This window comes from Leopardus geoffroyi, chromosome B4 (genome assembly GCF_018350155.1).
Source record: "Leopardus geoffroyi isolate Oge1 chromosome B4, O.geoffroyi_Oge1_pat1.0, whole genome shotgun sequence".
Classification (NCBI taxonomy): domain Eukaryota; kingdom Metazoa; phylum Chordata; class Mammalia; order Carnivora; family Felidae; genus Leopardus; species Leopardus geoffroyi.
This window is the reverse complement of record NC_059341.1, coordinates 142195495-142216385: the sequence shown is the minus strand read 5'-3', so window position 1 is coordinate 142216385 and position 20891 is coordinate 142195495. Positions and strand designations below refer to the sequence as shown.

Here is a 20891-nt window from a genome sequence, read left to right as displayed (position 1 = left end):
GCTCGGCATGCCGGGAAGCGCAGTTCCACGCGCCGCCCGTCCGCTCCGTCGGCGCGCCCGGTTCGCGCCGGTGGACTACACTTCCCAGGGGTCCGCGCGCAGCCACCCGCGGACTACACTTCCCAGGGGGCTGCGCGCGAGCGCCGGCGGACTACACTTCCCAGGGGGCCGCGCGCGAGAAGCCCCGCCCCACCCTGCCCCGCCCCCGGCGCCTCCGGTTCCAGGAGGAAGGAGGTGACGGTGGACACATGAGTTCGAGTCCCCGGGCTTGTGTCCGAGCACTCTTAAATTCTCTGACTGCAGCTCCCAGTCTGGTAAAGGGATAATGTTTCCACGGGTCATGTCTACGGAGAGGCTTGCAGCTCCTGGTGAGATGCGAGGAACAGAAAACTCTGGTTGTGGAGCACGCCCGCGTGACTCATCCTGGGTTGGGGGGTGCCGAGACTCCCGCCCGCAGGCGACCGGGCCATCCCTCGACTTAGTGGGTTGGGTCCCCTGGGAGGGTGGGACCGACCAGGCTGAGACCTGGACCCCAAACCCCGGAGGTCTGTACGGGGAGGGGGAGGGTCTCAGGACAGGCGGACCCTGGTGCGTCTGGAGCTCCCGTCCCACTGCCAGCGGAGGGGCTCCAACCGCCAAGTCTCCGGCCCCTCGTCGTCCCCATGTGACCAAGTGGGCTGTGGGGCGTGGGAGGGGGACTCTCAATGCCCACGACCTCCCGCAGTGGAGCGTCCTGAGCCGGCCCTCCCTCTTCTCCGCATGCGGAGCGCTCCCGACCCCCGACCCCCATTGCTGGGCGCTGGAGCTGCGGCGAGCCGGGGGCTGTGGGGGCCCCGGGGGCTGCTGCCCTCGCCGGGGCCCTCCGCCTCCGTCCTTGCAGCAGGGCTCTGGGGCTGGGTACCCTGCAGGCGGTGGATGTGGAGACGGCTTGTCTGTTTCCCCATCCTGGATACGTGGACCCCCATCCTGTCCCCTCCCCTCCTCCCCCCCCCCCCCCCCCCCCCCCCAGCCAGCTCCACTGAGCTTGTGCCCACATCCTAGACCTGACTCAGGGGCCCTCACATTCTGGCCCTGCCCTGGGGCCAGGACTCCAGTCTCCACAGAAAGCTGGTGAATAGCAGGGAGGGATGCCCTTTAGAAAAGGAAGAGGGAGACATGTCTGCACTTCGGGGCCCTGGGACAGGCTGTTCTCTGGGGCCACTGGCTGGAGTGGGGGCCTCAGTAGTGCCTGCCTGGAGCAGGCTGTCCCGCCCCCAGCCTGGAGCAGCTTGGGAGTGAGGGGATAGTCCAGTCCAGACCGGCACCAGGATTCCCCTCAGGTTCCAGGAAGAGAGGCGGTGGCCGCAGTCCCAGGCTTCTGAGCGGCTCTGGCACTGGTGGCTTGTAGGGGTCACAGGCTCCCCCGTTCTTTGGCGGGGGTTTCTCCTGGGGTCCAGCTGATGTGGGAGGCAATCCCCCGGCCGCTCCTGGTGTGCGGCTGGGTCGCTGGCCGGCAGAGCTCTGTATACGAGAGACTGCATGTGGGGCCTCCGGGCTGACACTTCTCTCCTGCAGCTTCTTGGTCCCCAAAGGGCCTAGCTGGCCTCCGGGTGGCCTCCGTCCTAAAGGAGGACACTCTGGCCCGTGCGCCTCTGGTGCGTGCTCGTGTCCAGCTACCGTTCTCCCCTGGGGGCCGGTCGTGCCTGCCCTCCCGACCACCTCGGCCACGTTCACATGGGAGAGCGGCAGGGCTTGGCCAGGCAGTATGCTGAGGGGTGGGGGCACTTCTCCGGGGTCTGGAGTGAGTCTGGTTGAGATGCCCCCGTGGCGCTGGCGTGGCCCGTCTGGGGCGTGTGGGATGGAGCGCAAGGTCTTTCCTGAGCCGTCTCCTCTGAGCCGGGGACGGTTGCCCACACCTGCCACAGTGCCCTGGCCAGAGGGAAGGAGAGAGGAGATGGGGCTTCAGATGAACACTGGGGCCCGTGGGGCGTCCCCCTGCCCTCACCGGGTCGGGTGGCATCCCTCAGCACCTGCGCTAAGAGGTGTGCTTCTGTGGGATGATTACGGGGGCTCTCCTCTTCCCCAACAAACCAGGGCAGGGGCTCAGTCACACTCCAAGGACAGACCTCTGGACGAGACTGGGTCTGAAGTGTCCTGCTCGGCCTTGGCCCAGGGGACGGGTGGCCGGCAGCCTGGCACAGCCATCTCACCCAAGACATGGAGGTGGCTCTGTGGGACCGGGGGACTCCCCAGCAGGGGTGCCCCTAGCCCTGCCTGGACCTGCGTGTGTGCGGACGTCCCTCACCCAGCGGTACCTGTGTTCGCTGGCGGGAGGAAGGGTGCGTGAGGCAGACTCGCCGCGCCTCTGCGGGGCCCTGGGGCCGCGTCCACTCTGAGTCCACTCTGAGCAGAGCCACGGGGCAGGATGAGCCAAGCGGGGCCCGGCTGAGCTCTGCATGTGGACCGGCGGCGGTGGGGAGGTGAGCGTGGCCTTGGAGGGTTGGGGACTCCAGCTCCACTCACGAAATGGCAGGGAGGCTGTGGCCAAAGCAGCTGCCTGAGGCCAGCACGACTTGAGTGCCCCAGGTGGACACAGCCACCCCGTCCAGGGTCACGGGGCCGGTTGATGGCGGGGGGCCAGGGGGGGCGCTGCCGAGGGGCCAGGGGCCGGTCCCCACCCTGTAGGACCGGCTGGGCTGCTCAGGTCCTACGGGGACACAGGGTCTCTTCCCTGGACACATGGAAACAGTGAGTGCCAACCCGAGGGGCGGTGGGCTTCACAGCCTGGGATGCCGGGCCGGGAGGAGTGTCGTGGCTCAGGTGAGGGGGGGTGCTCTCTGGGGACAGGGTGTATTAATGATGCCTTTTCGTTGCCTCGTGTTCTGACACCGGGCTGTGCCGACTCCTCCTTGGGCTGGCTAATTCCTAGAGACAACAAACTCCCGTGTGCAAACTGGCCAATCCAGAGTCGGCCCAGCACCCCCTGTGGGACTCCCACACTCTCTGTCACCTGCCCCCACCACCCAGGACGGGTGCCCGACAACTAGGGGAACCCCGGGGCCCGCCTGCGGACGTGACTCACACGAGCCAGTTCTAAGCCTGCACCTGCCTCACCCACAGGAAAGGCTCCCTCTCTCGTTCCCGCTCTGCCTCCCGACTGCCTGGTGCTTCCCCCTGTGGCCCCCAGCCTGGGCACGTCGTGCCCCCTCCCCTTGGGACCTGTGCGTGATGAGCTGTCTTTCCGATGGCAGTTGTCCCCTGATCTGCTGGCCTCCCCAGACCAGAGTGATGGTGAAACTTGCGTTCAAAGGCAACGGAGGGATGCAGTCCTTTGCTTGTGTCTCTGAATGATCACCCAGCTCTGGGGAAGGTCAGGCTCCCCCCACGGACAGGCCTGCCGAGGGGGTCCCAGGGGGCCGGGCCAGCCAGGTCTCTGTGGCACAGCAAGTGGGCCCGCTTGACCTCTGCCAAGCCTGACCGTGTGAGGCCGGCACCCGCCTGCCCTCGCGCCCACAGTTTGCTGGTCTGGCTGCCCCAGCTCGCTGCCTCCAAGGAGCCCCTGTTCAGATTCTCGGGGTCATCAGCCATGGACTGGAGGGCGTGCGGCTGCAAGGTGGACCCACGGGACTGCCCTCAGCCCCAGCTGAGTCCTGGGCCCAGTGTTGAAGGTGCCCTGTCCTGGGTCCCTGTAATATCATGAGTCCCCCAGACCACATCAAGGCTGCCTCTTCCGGGAAGTGTTCTCGGCTCTCCCTGCTCCCCTGAGTGTACCCAACAGGCCCCTGCCCCCCAAGCATCCGATGGAGGGGACAGCTTCCTGGGGGCTCATGCCTTGGTCTTTGCTGCGTCTGCGAGCCCCGATGGGGCAGGACTCACCTGAGTCACCCCATGGCGCAGAGGGCGTGCATGTTAGAGGCCACGACCTGTCAACCACAAGTGATAAACGCTTGACTGTGGGTGCGGTAGAGCCCCCAAGGTGACCTGGAGGGCAGCGGGGCACCTCCCACGACCTCCCGTGACCGTGGTGAGCGGAGGCGCCCTGACGCAGGAAGCTCAGAGCACAGGCCTCCTGCAGGCGGACCACACGGGACTCGGGCGGTATCAGAATAATATTTATTGATATGCTCGGTGCTACCTTGTTAATACTGTCACGTTGTCACCGTGGCTGAGGTAATAGGGACAGACCCTCCGAGCGCCAGCCCTGGGTGCCCACGGGAAGCAGCGTGGGCCCTCGGGTGGGGGGCTGGTGGCCTGGGTGGGGGGACGTGGTTATTGCGTTGGACTCCTTCCCTTGCACGCTGGCGTCCACACCGTCTCAGCCCCGTGCCCAGTCACACACCCGTGTGTTCGCGCTGGCGCCCGCCCGCTCGTGCCCACTCACGCACACATCCACCTGCACGCTGGCGCCCTCGCCCTCTCGCTCACGCGCCCACGCACACACCGTCCTGTGTCCTGATACTACGTACACTCGGTAGTCACAGTAATCATAGTAAAATAAAGTACGGGTATGTCGGGGTACCAGGAGAAAGTGCATATGTTGATCTGATGGAGGGGGGGCCCCGGCACCTCCCGCCCCGGGGCTCCTGGTCCCTGCAGCGGGGAAACCTGAGCATGGCCGCTCGGGCACGGCTAGGCCTGGTGGTGTGCTCACCCCCAGCCTCCTTCCAGGCTCAGGCCCAGAGGCGTCCTGCCACAGCCTGGCCCCTCAGGGCCGGCCTCCCGGACCCAAGACAAAATGGACTAAAAAAATACACTCTTCAATCTCACAGCTGAGCGCCTGCTGCGGGGGGAGGGGAAGGCGGCTCCAGGCCTTGCCGGCTGAGGGCTCCGCTGGGGTCGAGGCCAGCCCCTGGCCCGGCCAGCACCCCGGTGGTGCTGCCTCGGGGGCCGGGTGGGCAAGGTGCCGGGCCCCGTGGCATGCGGACAGGAGGCCAGGAGGTGCGGGCGGTTGGGGGGCAAAGCAGAGGGGCCACACCCACTCGGGGCTGCGGTCAGCGGCACTGCCGGGCCACGCGCTGCTCTGTGGCGGCCGGGCAGCCCTGCCCCTCAGAACTCCACAGTGCTCACTACTGTCCTGGGCTCGTCAAAGGTGGCGATGAGCATCTGCTGGGGCGGGGGGATGGCGATGAGGCTGCCCACGTCCGGGGGGGCCCGGGGGCCCCCGTCCTCCTCTTCCCGGGCTTCGTACAGCGTGCTGATGTGCAGCAGCGGGTGCGTGGCGTTGCGGCTCAGGATGGCCAGGGGGTCGGGCTTGCCCAGGCTGGCTGGCGACAGAGGAGCTGTGGCGGGGGCTGCGGGGGGCGAGCAAACGTGAAACGGGCCCCCGGGAGGAAGCGTGGCGCGGGCTGGCTCTGCGGGGTACAGGATTTCCTTCTCGGGGAGCGGAGCGTCTGCCAACAGCCAGGAACACGGGCACGTCACACCCTCGGGCCACCCCTCTCTCCACCGGGGCAGACCCACCGCGGCAGGCTGGCCGTGGGAGGGCGGGCTGTGGCTTAAGGCCGCCCCCCCCCCCCCCCCCCGAGTGCCCCGCGAGGGCTTGATTCTCTCTCTTTCAGCCTCCTTAGCCAGGCGGAGCCAGGCCGACCCCCTCTGCGCCACCACCTCTCACCCAGCCTGTTTGGGCTCAATCTCCCGCGGCCTCGGGAGCGGCAGTGCCCATTTCCAGACCCTTCTCTGGAGCCGGAGTGACCCTACTGTCCTATCCCCCTGGGGCTCTCCTATCTGCTTTACGGGGGCCCGGCAGGGCCCGCCTGCAATGTCCCCTCAGGTTGGAGGCTGCCCCCCCACCCCCCACCCCCCAGCCGCCCACCAGCTTCGCGCACCCAGCCGGCTCCTCAGCGCCTTTCACACGGTTCCGGGAGGACGGCGCGCGGGGGGGCTGCCTTCCCCGGGGCCCGGGGGGCCCGGCTGCCTACCTTTGGTGGCGGCTGCGGCCAAGCCGAGCGCGCACTCCTCCGCCTGGGACAGGAACCCCCCTTCCTGGCTCCGGGAGGCGGGCAGGGCGGCGGCGGGCACGGCCTCGGGCTTGGCCTTCTTGGTGCCCAGGATGTAGGGGTGCACGTCCAGGGAAAAGTGGCGCGCATGCTTCTTGTCGGGGGCGGGCCCCGCGTCGCCCCCGCCGCCCTTGTAGTGGTGCGCGGCGCGCGCCCCCGCGTCCAGCAGCGGCGCGATGAGCGTGTCGGTGGCCGTCTTGCGGCGCACGGGCTTGGGCTTCTCGGCCTTGCTGTTCTCCACGCGCATGATGGCCAGCGGCTCCTTGAAGGGCTGGGGCAGCGGGTTGCTGGTGGGGATCCACTTCATCTTCTTGCGCGGCCGCTTGACCACTGGCGGCTCGGCGGAGCCCTCGGGCTCGGCGGGGTTGGCGCTGGGGTCGACGGTCTGCACGCCCGCGTCGCGCACGGTGGGCGTGGCGTCGTGGTTGGACTGGGCCAGCGCGGCCAGCAGCTGCCGCACCACGTTGTCGTACATGAGGTCGCTCTCGTTGGTGATGAAGTCCAGCCGGTTGAGCGACTTGATGTGGTCGCGGTTCTCGTTGCAGAACATGGCCAGGATGTTGATGTCGCAGAACTGCGAGCGGCGCCACTGCCGGCGCGTCTTGATGCCCACCTTGTGCAGCTTGTCGAAGATGAAGTTGCTCTTGCGGAAGATGAAGAGGTGGATGAGGTTGACGAGGATGATGAGGTTCATGGCGCACAGCAGCACGATGTCCACGCCCGCCACGATGCGCTGCAGCTGCACGGACGGCAGCTTGCAGCTGACGCGCACGGCGGCCGCCCCCGCCGCCGCGCCCCCTGCCGGCCCGTCCGGGGACGCGCCCAGCGCGCACGTGAACTCGTTCTGCTTCTGCGTGGCGTAGTAGGTGCACAGGTAGGAGATGGGCGCCACGCTGAGCAGCAGGATCAGCAGGTGCCGCGCCAGGTACAGCTTGGCCAGGAAGTTGCTGCGGCCGCGGCGCTCCAGGTACTTCTCGAACAGGTTCTGCTCCGGGCTCTTCTCCTTCTCGGCGTTCTCGATGATCTCGCGCCTCTCGCGCTCCGTGATGCCGGGCCCCTTGGACTGGATCTGCTTCTCGATCTTGGGGGCGCGGCCCTCGGCGGCGCGGTGGTAGCAGTTGTCGATCTCCTGCAGCAGGAAGTTGAGCTCCGAGGTGAGGCGGGTGGAGGCCAGGAACTCCCAGCCCAGTGCGGGGACGTACATGATGGCCGCGAAGGCCAGCAGCGAGTAGGGCAGCAGCTTGTGCTCAAACAGCGACGGCCACAGGCTGGCGTCCACGCCGGGCAGCGCGTCCCGCAGCTCCGTCCAGCAGTAGCCGCGAGCGTACAGCGCCTGGTCGCGAGTGAAGTTGTGCGGCGTGTAGCAGTAAATGGGCTCCTCTGGGGGCAGACAGGAGACTCGGGCTGGGGCCTGCTGTTCCCCACACAGAAAGGGTCCGGGGCCCAGGAGATGCTCCATCCCTTACGACCAGCCCGGGGCACGGAGGTCTCACCCAGGTTCCCCCCCACCCCCACCCCCCAGCAGTTGGCTGTGGCACAGGGTGGGGGGGGGGGTACAGCCCTGCCAGCCCCAGCCCCCACCCGCGACTGACCTGCACTTCAAACCTCAGGTCCCTCTCCGTATCCAAAGAGTCTCTGTGTGCACGGGGGGAAACCCAATCCCAGAGGGCAGCAGGACAGGCCCCTCGGCCCAGGGCCCTTTTCTGGCGGCAGAGTTAGACCCCTGGCCCTGCACTGCCCGCGGCTTCATCTTTAAGAGGGCAGATGGCCGGGGCAGGTCCCACCTGGCCAGGGGCACTTATAGATGTGGGCCCTGCCTGCCGTGCAGGGGTGAGGGGTGCCTGTCCAAGACCCATTGTCCCGGAGAACGGCAGACCTGGGAATCCCAGACGCTAGGTGGGCAAGGGCAGGGACCTGGAACCTGACACGAAGCCTCACCAGCAGGACCGCGGTGTCTGCCACCAGGAACAGTGGATGCCGCCCGAACTGCGGGAAAAGTGGCCGTCCTGGGCTTTGTTTTCCCTCCCCGGTGATGACGGGCACAAAAACCACAGTAAAAGAATGCGTCTGGTGCTGCAGGGGGCCCCCACCTGGCAGGCTCGGTGCGTCTGCAGCATTGGCTCCCCAGGCTCATGGCCGCTGAAGGACCCGGCCACTCTGCCATCGGGCCAGCTGGACCCCTCTCACCATGCAGAGCGGGTCAGCGGCCTTCCTCCAGTGCTGCCGAGATCCTACCCCCAGACCTGGCTCGTGGCCCCCACGTCCTCCCAGGGAGACTTGGCCCCTGACATGTGTGGCACCCCTCCCCCGAGACCATTCAGCACCCCCCCCCTCCCCCGGGACCTCAGGCTCACCAGTCCTGGGAGGGGCAAAGCGCTTGCCTTCTTTTCTTTTGGAAAAGGGCACACACTCTGGGGACACCTGCACGCCTCCAGGCTAGAGTGGCACACCCAGGTCACGTGGGGCCACTTCAAGAAAAAGCAGTTGTCAGTCCCCCTGCGCGGACCCCGTATAACGTCTGAGGAACCCGGCTTCCCTTGAGGCTGTCTGCCCATCTGGCCCCTCTGTCCACTGCTCAGGGGTCGGTGCTGGTGTGGCGGGGGGGGGGGGGGCTGCTCGTAGCAACCCCGGCCGGGAGCCATGGGGTCTTCCTGCTGCCCGCTGCCCCCCACCCTGGGGATGTGCCAGGTTCTAGGCCAGGAGACCGGTGCCACCGCATCAGCGCCTCACCACGCTGGGTGGTGCCACAATGTTTACTGTCGTGTCCCCGATGGGCAAACCCTGCTCCAGGGGGACCCTCACGCAGCGAGGACCCAGGCACCAGGCATCCACCCTGGGCAGGGTCGGCGGGGGAGTGTTGGAGGCCCGTGCCCCCAGCCAGCTCCCAGCAGGCGGGTCATGGATCCTTCTGGCCGCAACAGGGCGCATGCTGGACGCTTGCCCCTGGGCCGACACCTTCACAGATGGATGCTGATATGGTGCTGGGGGGACGGGGTCCCCAAGTGTGCTCCTGTCCGGGGCGGGGGCTGGGCAGAGGGGCCTCCAGAGCCTCTGACCTCGTGTCCCTCTTGCAGTCCTGCCCCAGCCCGTCCCCATGTGTCGTCACAGGGTCTCTCCTGGAAGTTCACGCTGTGGACATGTGGTTCCTGCCTGCAGGGCGCTGTTTCCTGCGCCCCACTGTCCTTGGGCCTGGGGAGGGGGAGGGGACGTGGGTGCTTCTAAGCTCTGTGTGAAGCACCAGGAGATGGGTCACTTCAGACTACGACAAGGCCACTGTCCTGCCTCGAACCTTACCTAGTCCAGGCGAGGGGAGCGACCGCTGGAGCAACGCATCTCAGCGACGCCAGAGACAACACGTGATCAGCTGGAGCCAGCCCTGCTTCGTTCCGTGATCTGGGACACACTATCCTGGGGCAGCCCTGGACCTCCAAGGCCAGGCGTGTTCCACGGGGCATGCCAGGTCCCAGGGGGCCAGGCTCACAAGGCCTGCCTTGTCCATGCTCAGGGGCCCAGGTGGACGCATGCGTGTCAGTGTGCAAATGTAGGTCAATGTGGAGGGGCAGGCCGCCACAGGAAGGCTCAGGGCGCCCCCCCGGACCAGGGATGAAGGATGAACTTGGGAAACGCCAGCAGCCCAAGCCTGGCTGGATGCAGAGGGGCGCTGAGGCTCCACACGGGGTGAGCTGGACTCACAGAACCTCAGAATGGAGGAGACAGGAGAGTCACCTGAGGATGACAGTCCTGAGCCTGCCCCACTGTGCACATCTGTAGGGGACAGAATCGTGTCCCCCGAAAAGATGTTCCAAGTCCCGACCTCTGGTACCTGTGAATCTGACCTTGTTTGGAAATAGGGTCTTTGCAGATGTGATCGAGATCAGATCACACTGGAGTAGGGTGGCCCCAACCCAATGACTGGAGTCCTCGTAAAAAAGAGGAATTTGGACCCAGACACCTAGGGAGGAGGTGCCCTTGAGAAAATGGAAGCAGAGACTGGGTGAGGAAGCCGCAGAAACTGGAGAGGCAGGAGGGACCCTCCCCGGAGCCTCTGGGAGCCAGGCCCCGCCCACACCTGGATTTTGCACCTGTGGTCCCCAGACTGTGACAGCTGTTCTGTTGTTTTGAATCACCAAGTTTGTGCATATTTGATCCAGTAGCATTAGAAACGGAACACATCCACATGTGCCCTGAGTGACACTTGTGGGTCACCCCTGTGTCTGAGCACGTGGAGCCTCCCGTCCCCGAGGGAATGTCTTGTCCTGGGTGTGTCTGAGTGTCTGAGCACGTACTCCACTCAGGTCTGGAGTTCCCAGGTCATGAGGACCCCTAAAAAGCGAGCCCTTTGGGGCAGAACCAATGCAGAGTGCAAGAAGGTCTGCCAATGTCACTCAGGGGACAGGGTCACATGTCCCTCCTGGATGGGTGCACAGGAGCCCCCACCCCCTCTGCCTTGGGCCGGCACCTCTGGCCCTCAAGCATGGCCAGTGGAATGCTGAGGGGCCCCCCCGGACCCATCGCCAGCCAGATCTGGGTGGGGGGGCGCCACTCCCTGCCTCCAGCCAGCCAGCGGCCTCCGCCTGGCCAACCGACCGGCTCCTTAGGGAGGGCCGGGGCACTGTCCACCACTCTCCTCCTCCTCACCGCCCCCGCCGCGTGCCTCCTCCCACTCCTCAACCCACCTAAACCCTGGTTGGCCCCCTGACAGCCACTTGCGGCCTCGACATCTCGGACTCCCCCTGTGCTGGTTCCCGTCTCTGCCCCTGTCGAGCCCCGTCTTCCACCTGCACCGGCCTCACAGGCTCCCCGCCTCCGGCTTGGCCAGGAGGGTCCACTACCCACCAGCACGGTGCTCGGCCCAGCCTCCCGGACCTCCGCGGCGTCCCTTCGCGGGCTCGCGGCGCCCGGACCAAGGCCTCTCCCCGCCGCCGGCCGGAACCCGCCCGCTTCTCAGGGACCCTCGCGGCAAGCCCGGCCCCCCGCACTCTGCCTGCCGCGCGGGCGCTCTGCCGGCCTTTGGCATCAGCTGTCCTTCTCTCCACTCCTCCTCCGCTCAGAGCCTGCCCACTCCCCCTCCCGGGCTCGCCTGCCAGACCCCGAGCCTCATTTACGCCTGAGACCACCGGGTCCCGGACGGGTCCACCCGCTGCTGGCGGGCGCGCACGGAGAGTGGGAACAATGCATCCGAGGCGGGGGGGGGGGGGGGGGAGGGGGAGAGAGGGGTCTCGCAGGCAGCCCCGGGCGCCTGGCGACACAGGGGCGACGATGCGGGGAGGAGGGGGGCGGCCTTCGGGGGCGCGCTGGGAGGCCCCCCACCCCCACCCCCAGCCCCAGCCCCAACCCGGGCCCGAACGGGTGGCCGGCGGCGGGCCGCCGGGGCGGGGACTCGGGGCGCGCCCCCAGCCTCACCTGCGAAGTTCTTGGTGAAGACCAGGGTGACGAGCAGGATGGGGACCAGCACGGTGCCGATGGTGACCACGCGGTCGAAGGGCAGCTCCAGCTTGAGCTGCAGCAGCAGCGCGGCGAGCGCGCCCGCCTTGTCGTCCTGCGCGCCCGGCAGGATCAGCTCGCGCAGCTTCTCCCCGGCCAGCAGCGCGGTCGCCATGTCCGCCGACTGCTGCAGGAGGTGGTGCATGGGGGGCGGGGGCGCGGCCCGGGGGCGCGGGCGGGGCGGCGGGGCGGGGGGCGCGGGGCGGCGGGGCGGGGGGCGCGGCGGGGGCGGGCGCCGGGCCGGCGCGGCGGTGGGGGGCGCTCGGCCGCCCCCGCGGCAGGGGTCCGGCCGCCCGCGCCCCCGCCGCCCCCGCCTCGGCTGCAGCCCCGGCCGGGCCTGGCGCGTCCCTCCGGCGGGGGCGGCGGCCGCTGTCCCTGGCTGGGGCCGGGGCCCCGCTCCCACCGCGGGGAGGGGGCTGTTTACCTGCGGCGACTCGCGGCGTGGCTCCGCCCCCCCCGCCCCCCGCCCCCCCTTCCCCCCGCCACGCAGCTGCGGCGCGGGCGATGACTTTGCAAAAAAGATTTAAATTAAATAAAATGAATTAACGCCGGCTCGCCCCTCCTCCTCTTGCTCGGGGTGGGGGCCTCGCCCGGCTCGTGGCCGCGGGAGCCGCCCCGGCGAGGAGGGGGTGTCGTCGTCCCGCCTCCGGCCGCCTCCGCCAACTCCCTGCCCGGAGCCTGGACGCGCGCGCGGGGGCCTGGGCACCCCTCCCCGGTCTGGGGCCGCGGCCCGCGGACACTGCGGGGCGTCTTTCCCGCCCGCCCCGCATCACCTCCCGCGGCCCCGCTTCCTACCCTGCCCTGCACCTCCTCCCCGTCACCCGCCCCAGCCACTTGTCCCTTTGCCTCATTCGACAGACACGCTGGGGGCCGGCCTGTGCCAGCTCCCGGGGGAGGCTCTGGGGTGCTGGCATCCCTTCCTGACCTTCGTCCCCGCCACCGCCCCCCCACCCACCCACCCACTCCCCCGGCGTCCTCCCGAACAACTGCGCGCACACTTCGGGGTCTGCCCCGCTGCCTGCAAGACCCGCGGCGGTTCGTCAGTGTTTCCTTCGATTCTTTCATGGCCGGTCCCCTTCCCACTATTTTGGGACACACATGTGCTGCCTTTGTGAGATACTTCTGGTCGCAGCTTTAATTTGCTTCTGTAGTTCCTGTGTCCTGGGCACCAATGTTCACAGGTCCCGGACCACTGCGGTGAGCCAGTCAGCCCACAGCCCCGCGTGGGGGCTGACAGAGGGGGCCCCCCCCCCCCCCCCCCCCCCCCCCCCCCCCCCCCCGGCACCAACCCTGCACTCTGTCCACACTCTGCGTGTCTCCACCTTTCTTGAGGGTCTCTGCGCTTTTCAAGATTATGTTTCTGAACGATGGATGCCCACCCTTGGCTTCCAGCCCGTTTTACTTGTCTACTACTTACTGAGGGGGCTGCCTTCAATTTCCCATCCCTCCAGTAACATGGGCACCCACCCCCTGCAACCCAGACACCCACATACAACCCAACTCCCTTAAAGCCCAGCTGCCCCTGGATAACCCAGCCACACCCCCAAACCCCTGATGCCCCCCCATAACCCTCACATCCCCCAGATAATCCAGACCCCCCCCCCCCAGATAAGCCAGACACCCTCAAAAATAACCTAGATGGTCCCTAGATATCCCAAACACTCCCCATCTAACCCAGGTGGCCCTGGATAATGGCATGGACATCCCTACAGCCCTCTGGGACACCCCCCCTCCCCCCTCCCCTCTCCCCCCTCCCCCCTCCCCCTGCCAGCGGTCCTGCTGGGCACTTACTAGGTTGCTTTCCAGAAAGGCTGGACCACACTCTTCCCCAGAAAAAAGAGGTTCTGTCCCCTAACATTCCCAGCTCTTGTCATTATTTGCTTTCTGGCATCTGCCACCCTAAGGGCTGGAATGTGGTTTCAGTGTTTTCAGTTTGCCTTTTTCTGGTTACCAGTGGGGTTATCGCCTGGTCAAGCCTTCTGCACATCGAGAGTCCCTGTCTGTGGTTCATTTGGAAGAGGTCTTGGACTTACATCAGCCTTTTGGTTAATCCATTGTAAGGCCTCCTTCAAGTCTGTCTGTTGGGTCTAGCCATGGGATCTGGATAGGAATCCTCGATTTAGATGTAGTCAAGACCACTGTTTTATTTGTTTGTTTTATGGTTTGTAGTTTTTTTTTTCTTTGTGAGATCTCAAAGGCATCCCAGTGTCCCTCTAGGAGCAGGACAGCTTACCCTCCACACTCATTCTTCCATGGCCTTCAAGCAGATATGTTGAAATGTGCTTCATTTCGGTGTTGCCGTGAATTGGTGAAGTCATCTATAATCTGGAGATTTCAGATGACCGTACCAGAAGATTGCAACCCAAGCAAATTCCATAGGTAGTATTACTCCTTTAGCAGATACATTTTTAGCTGGAAGACCATGTGTGGAGGTAGAAATGCAGCTTAGTTTTTCTCCATAAAATGAGCTGGTTTTCCCCACACTGTTGACTAAGCAATATATCCTTTCTCAGACCACCAGGTGTCATCACCACATCTGGAATGGGTTTGTCCTTGTGATGGCTTTGTCATATACCAAATATATGGATCGGCAGGTACCCCTTTACTCCTTCTCAGTGACGATTTAGGTACTCATGACCTTTACTTTTCCACATATACGTCTCAGAAAGACTTTGCCAAGTTTCCAGAAAGGTAATCTAGCTGGAATACTGAGATTGCCTTGAACGTATACTAACTTGGGGACGACTGAAATGTGTACAATTGTTAAGTTCTCCTATCTATGAACATAGTATGTTTCTTCATTTATTTAGATCTTCTTTATATATTGTCATAAAATTATAATCATTTCTCTGTAAATACTGTTGCATGGGTTTGTTAGGTCACGTCCGAGACATAATTTTTGTTCCTCTGTACACGGCATCCCATTTTCTGCGATGTGTTTTAGCTGGTTAATCTGGTGCAGAGGAACGCTGCTGACCTCGGTGTGATCGCCGAGTTGGCCTGTGGGCATCAGCAGGTTGTGGAGTGCAGTCGTGGTGGTGACCCTGCACGCTGTGAGAAAGGCTAGGCTGCTGTCCTCCCATCCAGTGGGGGAGCGTCTGGACATCATGGGAGGGGCACCCAGGCAAGCTGAGGCCGCCCCCCACCACCCCATGGCAGCAGCGGTCTTACTGCTGTCCTCGCTCCCCAGCCTGGATGGGGCTGCGGTGGGGGCCAGAGCAGCGTGTCCGGGGATGACACCCCGGGCCGGGCTCAAACCCTGCAGAGACTTGGAGCCCAGCCCTCCTTTGTTCTCTCCCCAGGAGAATGTGCCGGAAGCACTGGGGAACAGGGGCTACTGCTGTCCTCGCCCCGGGCTGGCTTGGCCAGGCTGAACTGGAGGGATCGTGCTCCACAATCCTGTCTCCAGGGAGGACCACACTGGGGAACAGCTTGCCCGTCTTGTGGTGAGACATTAGCATGTGGCTTTTCACACACGGAGGGATTCTGAGAGATCGAGTGACAGTACTGTGGCCAACGTTTAATCCACTCATCTCTGTAAAGGCAAAACCAGAAACCAGAAACCGAAGTAATGAGGGACCCTTACTGCAGCTGTAAGCCGTGCTCCGCCACAAACACGGACAGCGTGTTAACCGATGCCTTGCTAGGGCAAGTTTACTCCTGCGTTTACTCACGAACACCTACAACACACGTGTGTCATTTTGATTAAGTACTTACGGTAACTAAAGAACAAGAATCCTGGTGAATTTCTTGTTACCAGGTTCAGTCTTACGGTTTCACGGATCAAAACTAGTGTTTCCCTCAGGGCACCTGGGTGGCTCAGTCAGAAGAGTGCACAGCTCTTGATCTCGGGGCTCAGAGTCGGAGCCCACATTGGGTGTAAAGATTACTAAGAAAAATTAACTTGAAAACAAATGGCTGGGGTGGGGGCGGGGCGCCTGGGTGGCTCTGTCGGTTGAGCATCTGACTTTGGCTCAGGTCATGATCTGACCGCATGTGAGTTCAAGGCCCCGGCTGGGCTGTCAGGCGCAGAGCCTGCTTCGGACCCTCTGTCTCCTTCTCTCTGCTCCCTCCCCCGACTCTCTCTCTCAAAAGTTAGTAAGCATTAAAAAAAACCCCACAAATGGCTGCCTCGATATACATGTTTGGTCTGGAGAAGAAGCAGAGAGTGAGCAGGAGGCCAGGTAGGAACCAACAAAACAGCACAGGGTCATTCTACCCCACACTGACCATGGGCTGGCTGGGAGCTCTGTTCCCGTCTGTCCCCTCATTCTGGGGACTAGCAGCTACCGTCCTGGGGGTACAGCTTCACACCTCTGTCATTTCTGCTCATTCTTCAGGAGCCAAAGCTCATGCCTGGGGCATCTGTGGGGTGTGGGCGGCTGGCACACACACCGTGTGCCCCGGAGAAGATGGTCTGTGATGCCCTCAATGTTCAACCCAGTACATTTTGCAATGGATATACTTGGGCGGGCAAAGGTCTACGGGAAGGGGAAATAAGGCAGAGCATCCAGCCACAAAGGGTCAACTTGCTGGGTCCTTTTTAAGTGGACCGGGGCACTTACAACGTGCTGGGAACCAGTAGTTGTCAACAAGAAGAAAAACGGTAGGTAACTTAAAGTAAGTGACAGTACACGGCTTCCAAATTTCCTTTCCAGGATCCCCAAGCACAGAACTTAAGCCCAGTGTACCTGCCTGCAGGAACCTCTTCACTCAGTTTCCCCAGGAGTCCTTGCTGCTGTAGGTGGCCTGGCCTCCTGTAGGCGGGGACTCTGTCAAGGGCAGACCCCGTGCGCTTTATCCTGTGCTCAGCAGAGCCTCCGGCTTGGTCACCGGACCCGGCCTCCCACCCCGTCTCCTGCCTGCTCCAGGCCCAGCGAAGCTGCACTCAGTGCCCTCCTGCCCAGGTGCACCGAGTCCTCTGCAGAATGACCCCACCTGGTCTCCCACCACCCCCGATAACCCCTCTGGACCGTTGCTGAAGAGCATCCTGGCCTGGGACACCCGCCCTGCGCGACGCCAGCCCAGCTCCTGGCTGCCTGCAGGACCCTGATTGCTCTGGCGCCTGCCTCTCCACAGTACGAGCCCCGCACCTGTGGCCTCTTGCAAGCGTGGACATCCAGTCACTGCAGAGCCGGGCAGGGCTGAGCAGGTGCAGACCTTTGGCGGGGGGGGGGGGAGGGTCGGCAGCGGGTTGCAGCCCTGGGACGCAGTGTGGGTGGGAGCGAAGGGTCAGTTCCGGGCCCACAGTCTCGGGGGTGGGGATGCAACAGAGGAAAACGTGGCCCCTTGGCGAGGAGGGGCAAGGGTGAGGCCCAGTGGGTGTGATTTTGGTGGGGGTGGGGGTGGGGGCAGTGGCACTGGGACTCCAGCAGCTGTCCCACGAGGCCATTCAGAGTGCCTGGCTCTGGGGCAGCCAGTGCAGGAGGCCAAAAGTGGTTTGTTTTTTTTGTTTTTTTTTTTCTGTTTATTTACATTTGAGAGGGGGCAGGTAGGGGCAGAGGGAGACACAGAATCCAAAGCAGGCTCCAGGCTCCAAGCTGTCATCACAGAGCCCGACATGGGGCTTGAACCCATGAACGGTGGGACTATGACCTGAGCCAAAGTTGGACGCTCAACCGACTGAGCCACCCAGGCACCCCCACAAGTGGGTATTTCTTGAAGCAGCAATAGCAGCATGTTCTCCTGTCGCGACAGCTTTGTTCCTGGGTGCAGCCCCTTTGCCACCAGCTGACCCACAGCACGCAAGTGTGAGGGGTCTGGGGTCAGGAGAGCCCCATCCTCGGGCAGGGCACCAGCATGGGCTCTGGGCTGCACCACTGGGGCCCCTGTCCCCACCTGTAAAGCGGGAGGACGGGATCTCCAGGGCGGCAGCAGTGGGCTGAGGGACAGAGCCTTGATTAGTGCCCTGAGGTCCTGAGGTGACCTTGGGACCCCCAGTGTGGGCAAGGTCTTATCCTCCTCCCCTCCCGCCCTGTCCTTGTCCGTTGCAGGACCAACAATTCTCATTTACCCACCTGCAGCTTCTGAGGGGCAGGTGTCTCACGTGGGTCTGAGTTCAATGATTCCAGAGGAAGGGCGTGTCTCTGGCAAGGCTGGTTTGGGTCTGCGGCACACACAGCTTGGGCTCCCCATGGCCGGTTCCCTTTCCTTCCCGCTGCATGGCTCCCTCTTCCTGCCACAGCCTTGGGCTCTGGCTGGTGGTGGGGGGAGGGGGCGAGAGGACATGGGGGGTGGGGGGACTCGGGCCGCCGCCCAGGCCCCAGCTGGGCCTGATGCTGTTGTTGCCACCAGAAATCCTTGATCGTTTTACCCCTGATGGCACTTTGTACATGAGGTCGCTGCCCCGTGTTGCCTGAGAGCAGAGAATTCTCACTGACCCACGAAGGTTTCCAACCGCTTGCTTGGTGAGGCTCTGGCCGCTCCTGTGGAACAGTGGTCCCTGAGGCCCAGAGAAGGGCACTGGGTCCCACGCGTTCACCGCTGCCCCTTTTGCCCCTGGAGTAGCATGAGCAGTGCGGGACAGGGGCGTGTGCACCCAGATCCCATTTCTAGGACAACTCTGGGTGGCATTGTGGGGCCGCACGGGCCACAAGTAAGCCCCTTCCACAGGCCGCAGGGTGTCAGCGTGTGGGGCTGTCACAGGCAGGCACGCACAGAGGTCTGGACCCCAGGCTCGCCTCCCCAGGGCGGGGCCTCCACACAGAGAGCGTCAGGGACAAGTCCCAGATGTCCCCGAGGCCTGGCCTCTGCTCCCGCCCTGTGAAGATGTGCTCCACGACCAGAGAACTCGGTCCCTCGCTCAGACCAGCTCTCAGTGTGTTTTATGCATGTGATCCCCGCCCTGCCCAAGAAGTGAGTGTGCAAGGCAGTTTCTGGTCAGGCTGCCTCCACTCCCAAACAGCTGTTTGCTCTTGGTTTATTCAGGAGCATCCAGGGTTCCAGAACCACCACCAGCGACCAGCTCCCAGGGCACCTTCCCCAGATCCTGAAGCCAAAGTTGAGAAAAGACACACAGACCCTTCCGGAGTGCTCTGTCTGGGCAAAAGACCCCGGGAGTGAGCAGAGGACCCGCCCAAGGCCCAGACCCTCAGGAGGCGGGTGTGAAGGTCTGGGGGGGGGCAGGAGCCCTCACGCAGCCAGAGGAGTATCCCCATCTGCTTCCAGGAGCAGACGCCGCAATGGGGCAGGCCCCTGAACCGTGGGAAGGGGGAGTTTGGAAGTAGGTGTCCCCGGGAGGGGCGGTGAGCACCCAAGAACCCCATGTTCTGGCGACAAGGCCTGGCCCTGGGACCTGCACTGCTGGCCTCTGGCCTGGGCAGGACAGCGGAGCAGCAACCCCACCCCCACCCCACCTGCCCCCGGGCTGCTTGCTGCCCTGTCATGTCTGACTCTTCCTGGGAACAGCTGGCCTCATGTCTGGTGTGCGTGGGGTGGGCCCTGCCTGGGCCTCCACACACTCCCCGTGCAGGGCATCATCCTAGCTGCCTTCCTGGAGGAAGCAGTCATGTATTCTAAACACAAGGGGGACTCAGAGCCTCAGTAAGGAGTGGTACAGCCACCGCAGGCCCCCGTGTCTACGCAGTGTTCTGTGTCTTCACGTGGGGAGTCCTCTTGGGCACGAGGGCTGGGGGTCATGGGCCTCAGTGTCTCAGGGTCTGCTTCTCATGGACGGTGAGGGTGTCTGTCTGGGCATCTCAGAACCCAGGGCTCATCCTGTCTCCTGTACGGGCTGCTGTGCACCCCTCCCCCACCCCCCAACTTCACTGGGAGGCACGGCCAGAGACTTCATGCCTTCACTGGGCTCCTGGGTATGTGGATCCCCAAGCCTGGTGCTGTTCACACAGGCGCAGACCCCAATGTGTACATGCTGCCTGCCCTTCCTAGAAATGGGTCTCCAAGGATTTGCACAGATGGGCCACCTTCTTGGCCAGAGGGGACGGGTCCCACCGAGCTGTACCAGGGTTCTGGGTGAGTGGGATGCTGACCCCACTTCTGCATGGCCACCCATCCCCAGACAGAGCCCCCATAGAGGCCCCGGGCTCTACACGGCTGGCAGGTGAAGGGAACACTGGCTCAAGGACCCGGAGAATGTCTGTGAGCCTGCAGGGACCAGAGGCCACACGGAAGCACAACTGCTTGCCAGCACCCGGTGCATTCCGAGCCGGAAAGCCACACCAGGTGTCCCATGTGCACATTTATTTTGGTGATGGGTTGTAGTAACCGTCCAGTGGCAGGAATGGGCTGGTGTGGGAATAGCAGGTTCCGTCGGACCCCGTGGCCCCTACGCTTGCGGCCAAGGCTAGGGTACAAGGCAGGCTGCAGGGGCCCCAGCACAGAGACGGGGACAGCAGCTCCCTGTGGTGTGGCGCCAGGCCCAGCAGCCCTGCCTTACCAACTGTGGCTGTGGATCCGGTCCTGGGGGTGCGTGTCTAGCCACAGCTGCACGTGGGGAAAGGGGAGGGGGCCAGTGAGCTGGGATCCGCACAGCAGCTCAGGCCGGAGGGCTGGGGGCTGTGGCCTCTTGCAGGGACCCCGAGCGATCTGCATTATCCCAGCACTGGACAGAAAGCAGGTGGATGAGGTGGGCTGGCAGGGAGGGGCAGGGCAAAAGCTGGAGGACAGACACAGAGCTCACTCTGGCAGCGACTGCAGTTCGGGAGGTAGATCGCACCCCGTGTAGACACCGTTCGTAATGCTGTATTCCAGTAATGCACCAAAACAGGGGTCCTGTTGAAACACCGAAGAGCCCGCCTCAAAACCCCAAGCCGTCCCAAGCGGCGCCTTCTACCCAGGCCCTTCCCTCCTCGGCAGACTCACTTTGACCAGCACGTGAGGGTTTCCCAGCACAATCAGCAAGGCTTTGGGTCTGGTGATTGCAACATTAAATCTTTTTGAGTTGGACAAGAAACCCAAAAAATATCTATCGTCTTCAAATCTGTCTTCATTTGACCGCACCTAAAAAACACGAAAATGAATAAAAATGGTATCATATCCATTTTTTTGGCATGGAAAGAAACTCGGTATTTAAAAGCATTTAATACTATCAAACATCAGCAGAACCCCATTTTTAGTTAAAGAAGGAAAAAAACACCAGTGGTGTGGAGGGAGCCTCGTCGCCATCGTCTACACAGGAGACCCTCTATCTCTGGGTGTAGAGCTGTAGGCGATTCTGACTTCCATCGTCATGTCTGAATTTCCTAACTTATCTGCTGCTCGCACGTTCTGTACAAACATGGAGTTTTGAGAGTCACAGCGGGTTCTGCTGGGGCGGCAGCATCGAGCCACCGTGGCCCGCGTGTGGGACCTTTACCGGCACGTTTACTGCTTCTCGCTGGGTTTCGGTTATTTTTTTGTCTGCAGGTGTCACGTCTTCTAAAGAGCTCCCTGCAGTTACGGCTTGAGAGGGCTCTGGAACATCTCCATCCTGCC

General features: G+C 63.6%; 2 protein-coding genes across 3 annotated transcripts in view; both read right to left on the bottom strand.

Moving 5' to 3' along the window:
* Positions 1-4078: 4078 nt before the first annotated feature.
* On the bottom strand, positions 4079-11647 carry PANX2 (pannexin 2). Its single transcript, XM_045463535.1, has 3 exons — positions 11379-11647; positions 5898-7355; positions 4079-5369 (listed from the first exon to the last, which is right to left on the bottom strand). Exons 1-3 carry the CDS (start codon positions 11602-11604, stop codon positions 5026-5028), a joined length of 2028 nt encoding a protein of 675 aa, XP_045319491.1. The 5' UTR covers positions 11605-11647; the 3' UTR covers positions 4079-5025.
* A 7996-nt stretch (positions 11648-19643) lies between these two features.
* MOV10L1 (Mov10 like RISC complex RNA helicase 1) overlaps positions 19644-20891 on the bottom strand; it is a 73224-nt gene continuing 71976 nt past the window's right edge. For both annotated transcript variants that reach the window (XM_045462617.1, XM_045462618.1), the window contains exons 25-27: positions 20280-20417; positions 20098-20189; positions 19644-19901 (exon numbers count right to left, since the gene is read on the bottom strand). In XM_045462617.1, coding sequence (XP_045318573.1) covers positions 19892-19901; positions 20098-20189; positions 20280-20417 — 240 coding nt within the window. In that variant the 3' untranslated portion in view covers positions 19644-19891. The remainder of the gene's footprint in view (positions 19902-20097; positions 20190-20279; positions 20418-20891) is intronic.

Excerpts from the sequence above, each read along its gene's own strand:
- PANX2 (XM_045463535.1), bottom strand. The coding sequence starts at position 11,604 with ATGCACCACCTCCTGCAGCAGTCGGCGGACATGGCGACCGCGCTGCTG. Across the intron at positions 7,356-11,378 it reads CTTCACCAAGAACTTCGCAG|AGGAGCCCATTTACTGCTAC; the intron begins GTGAGGCTGGGG and ends GTCTGCCCCCAG. Across the intron at positions 5,370-5,897 it reads GGCCGCAGCCGCCACCAAAG|ACGCTCCGCTCCCCGAGAAG; the intron begins GTAGGCAGCCGG and ends GGCTGTTGGCAG.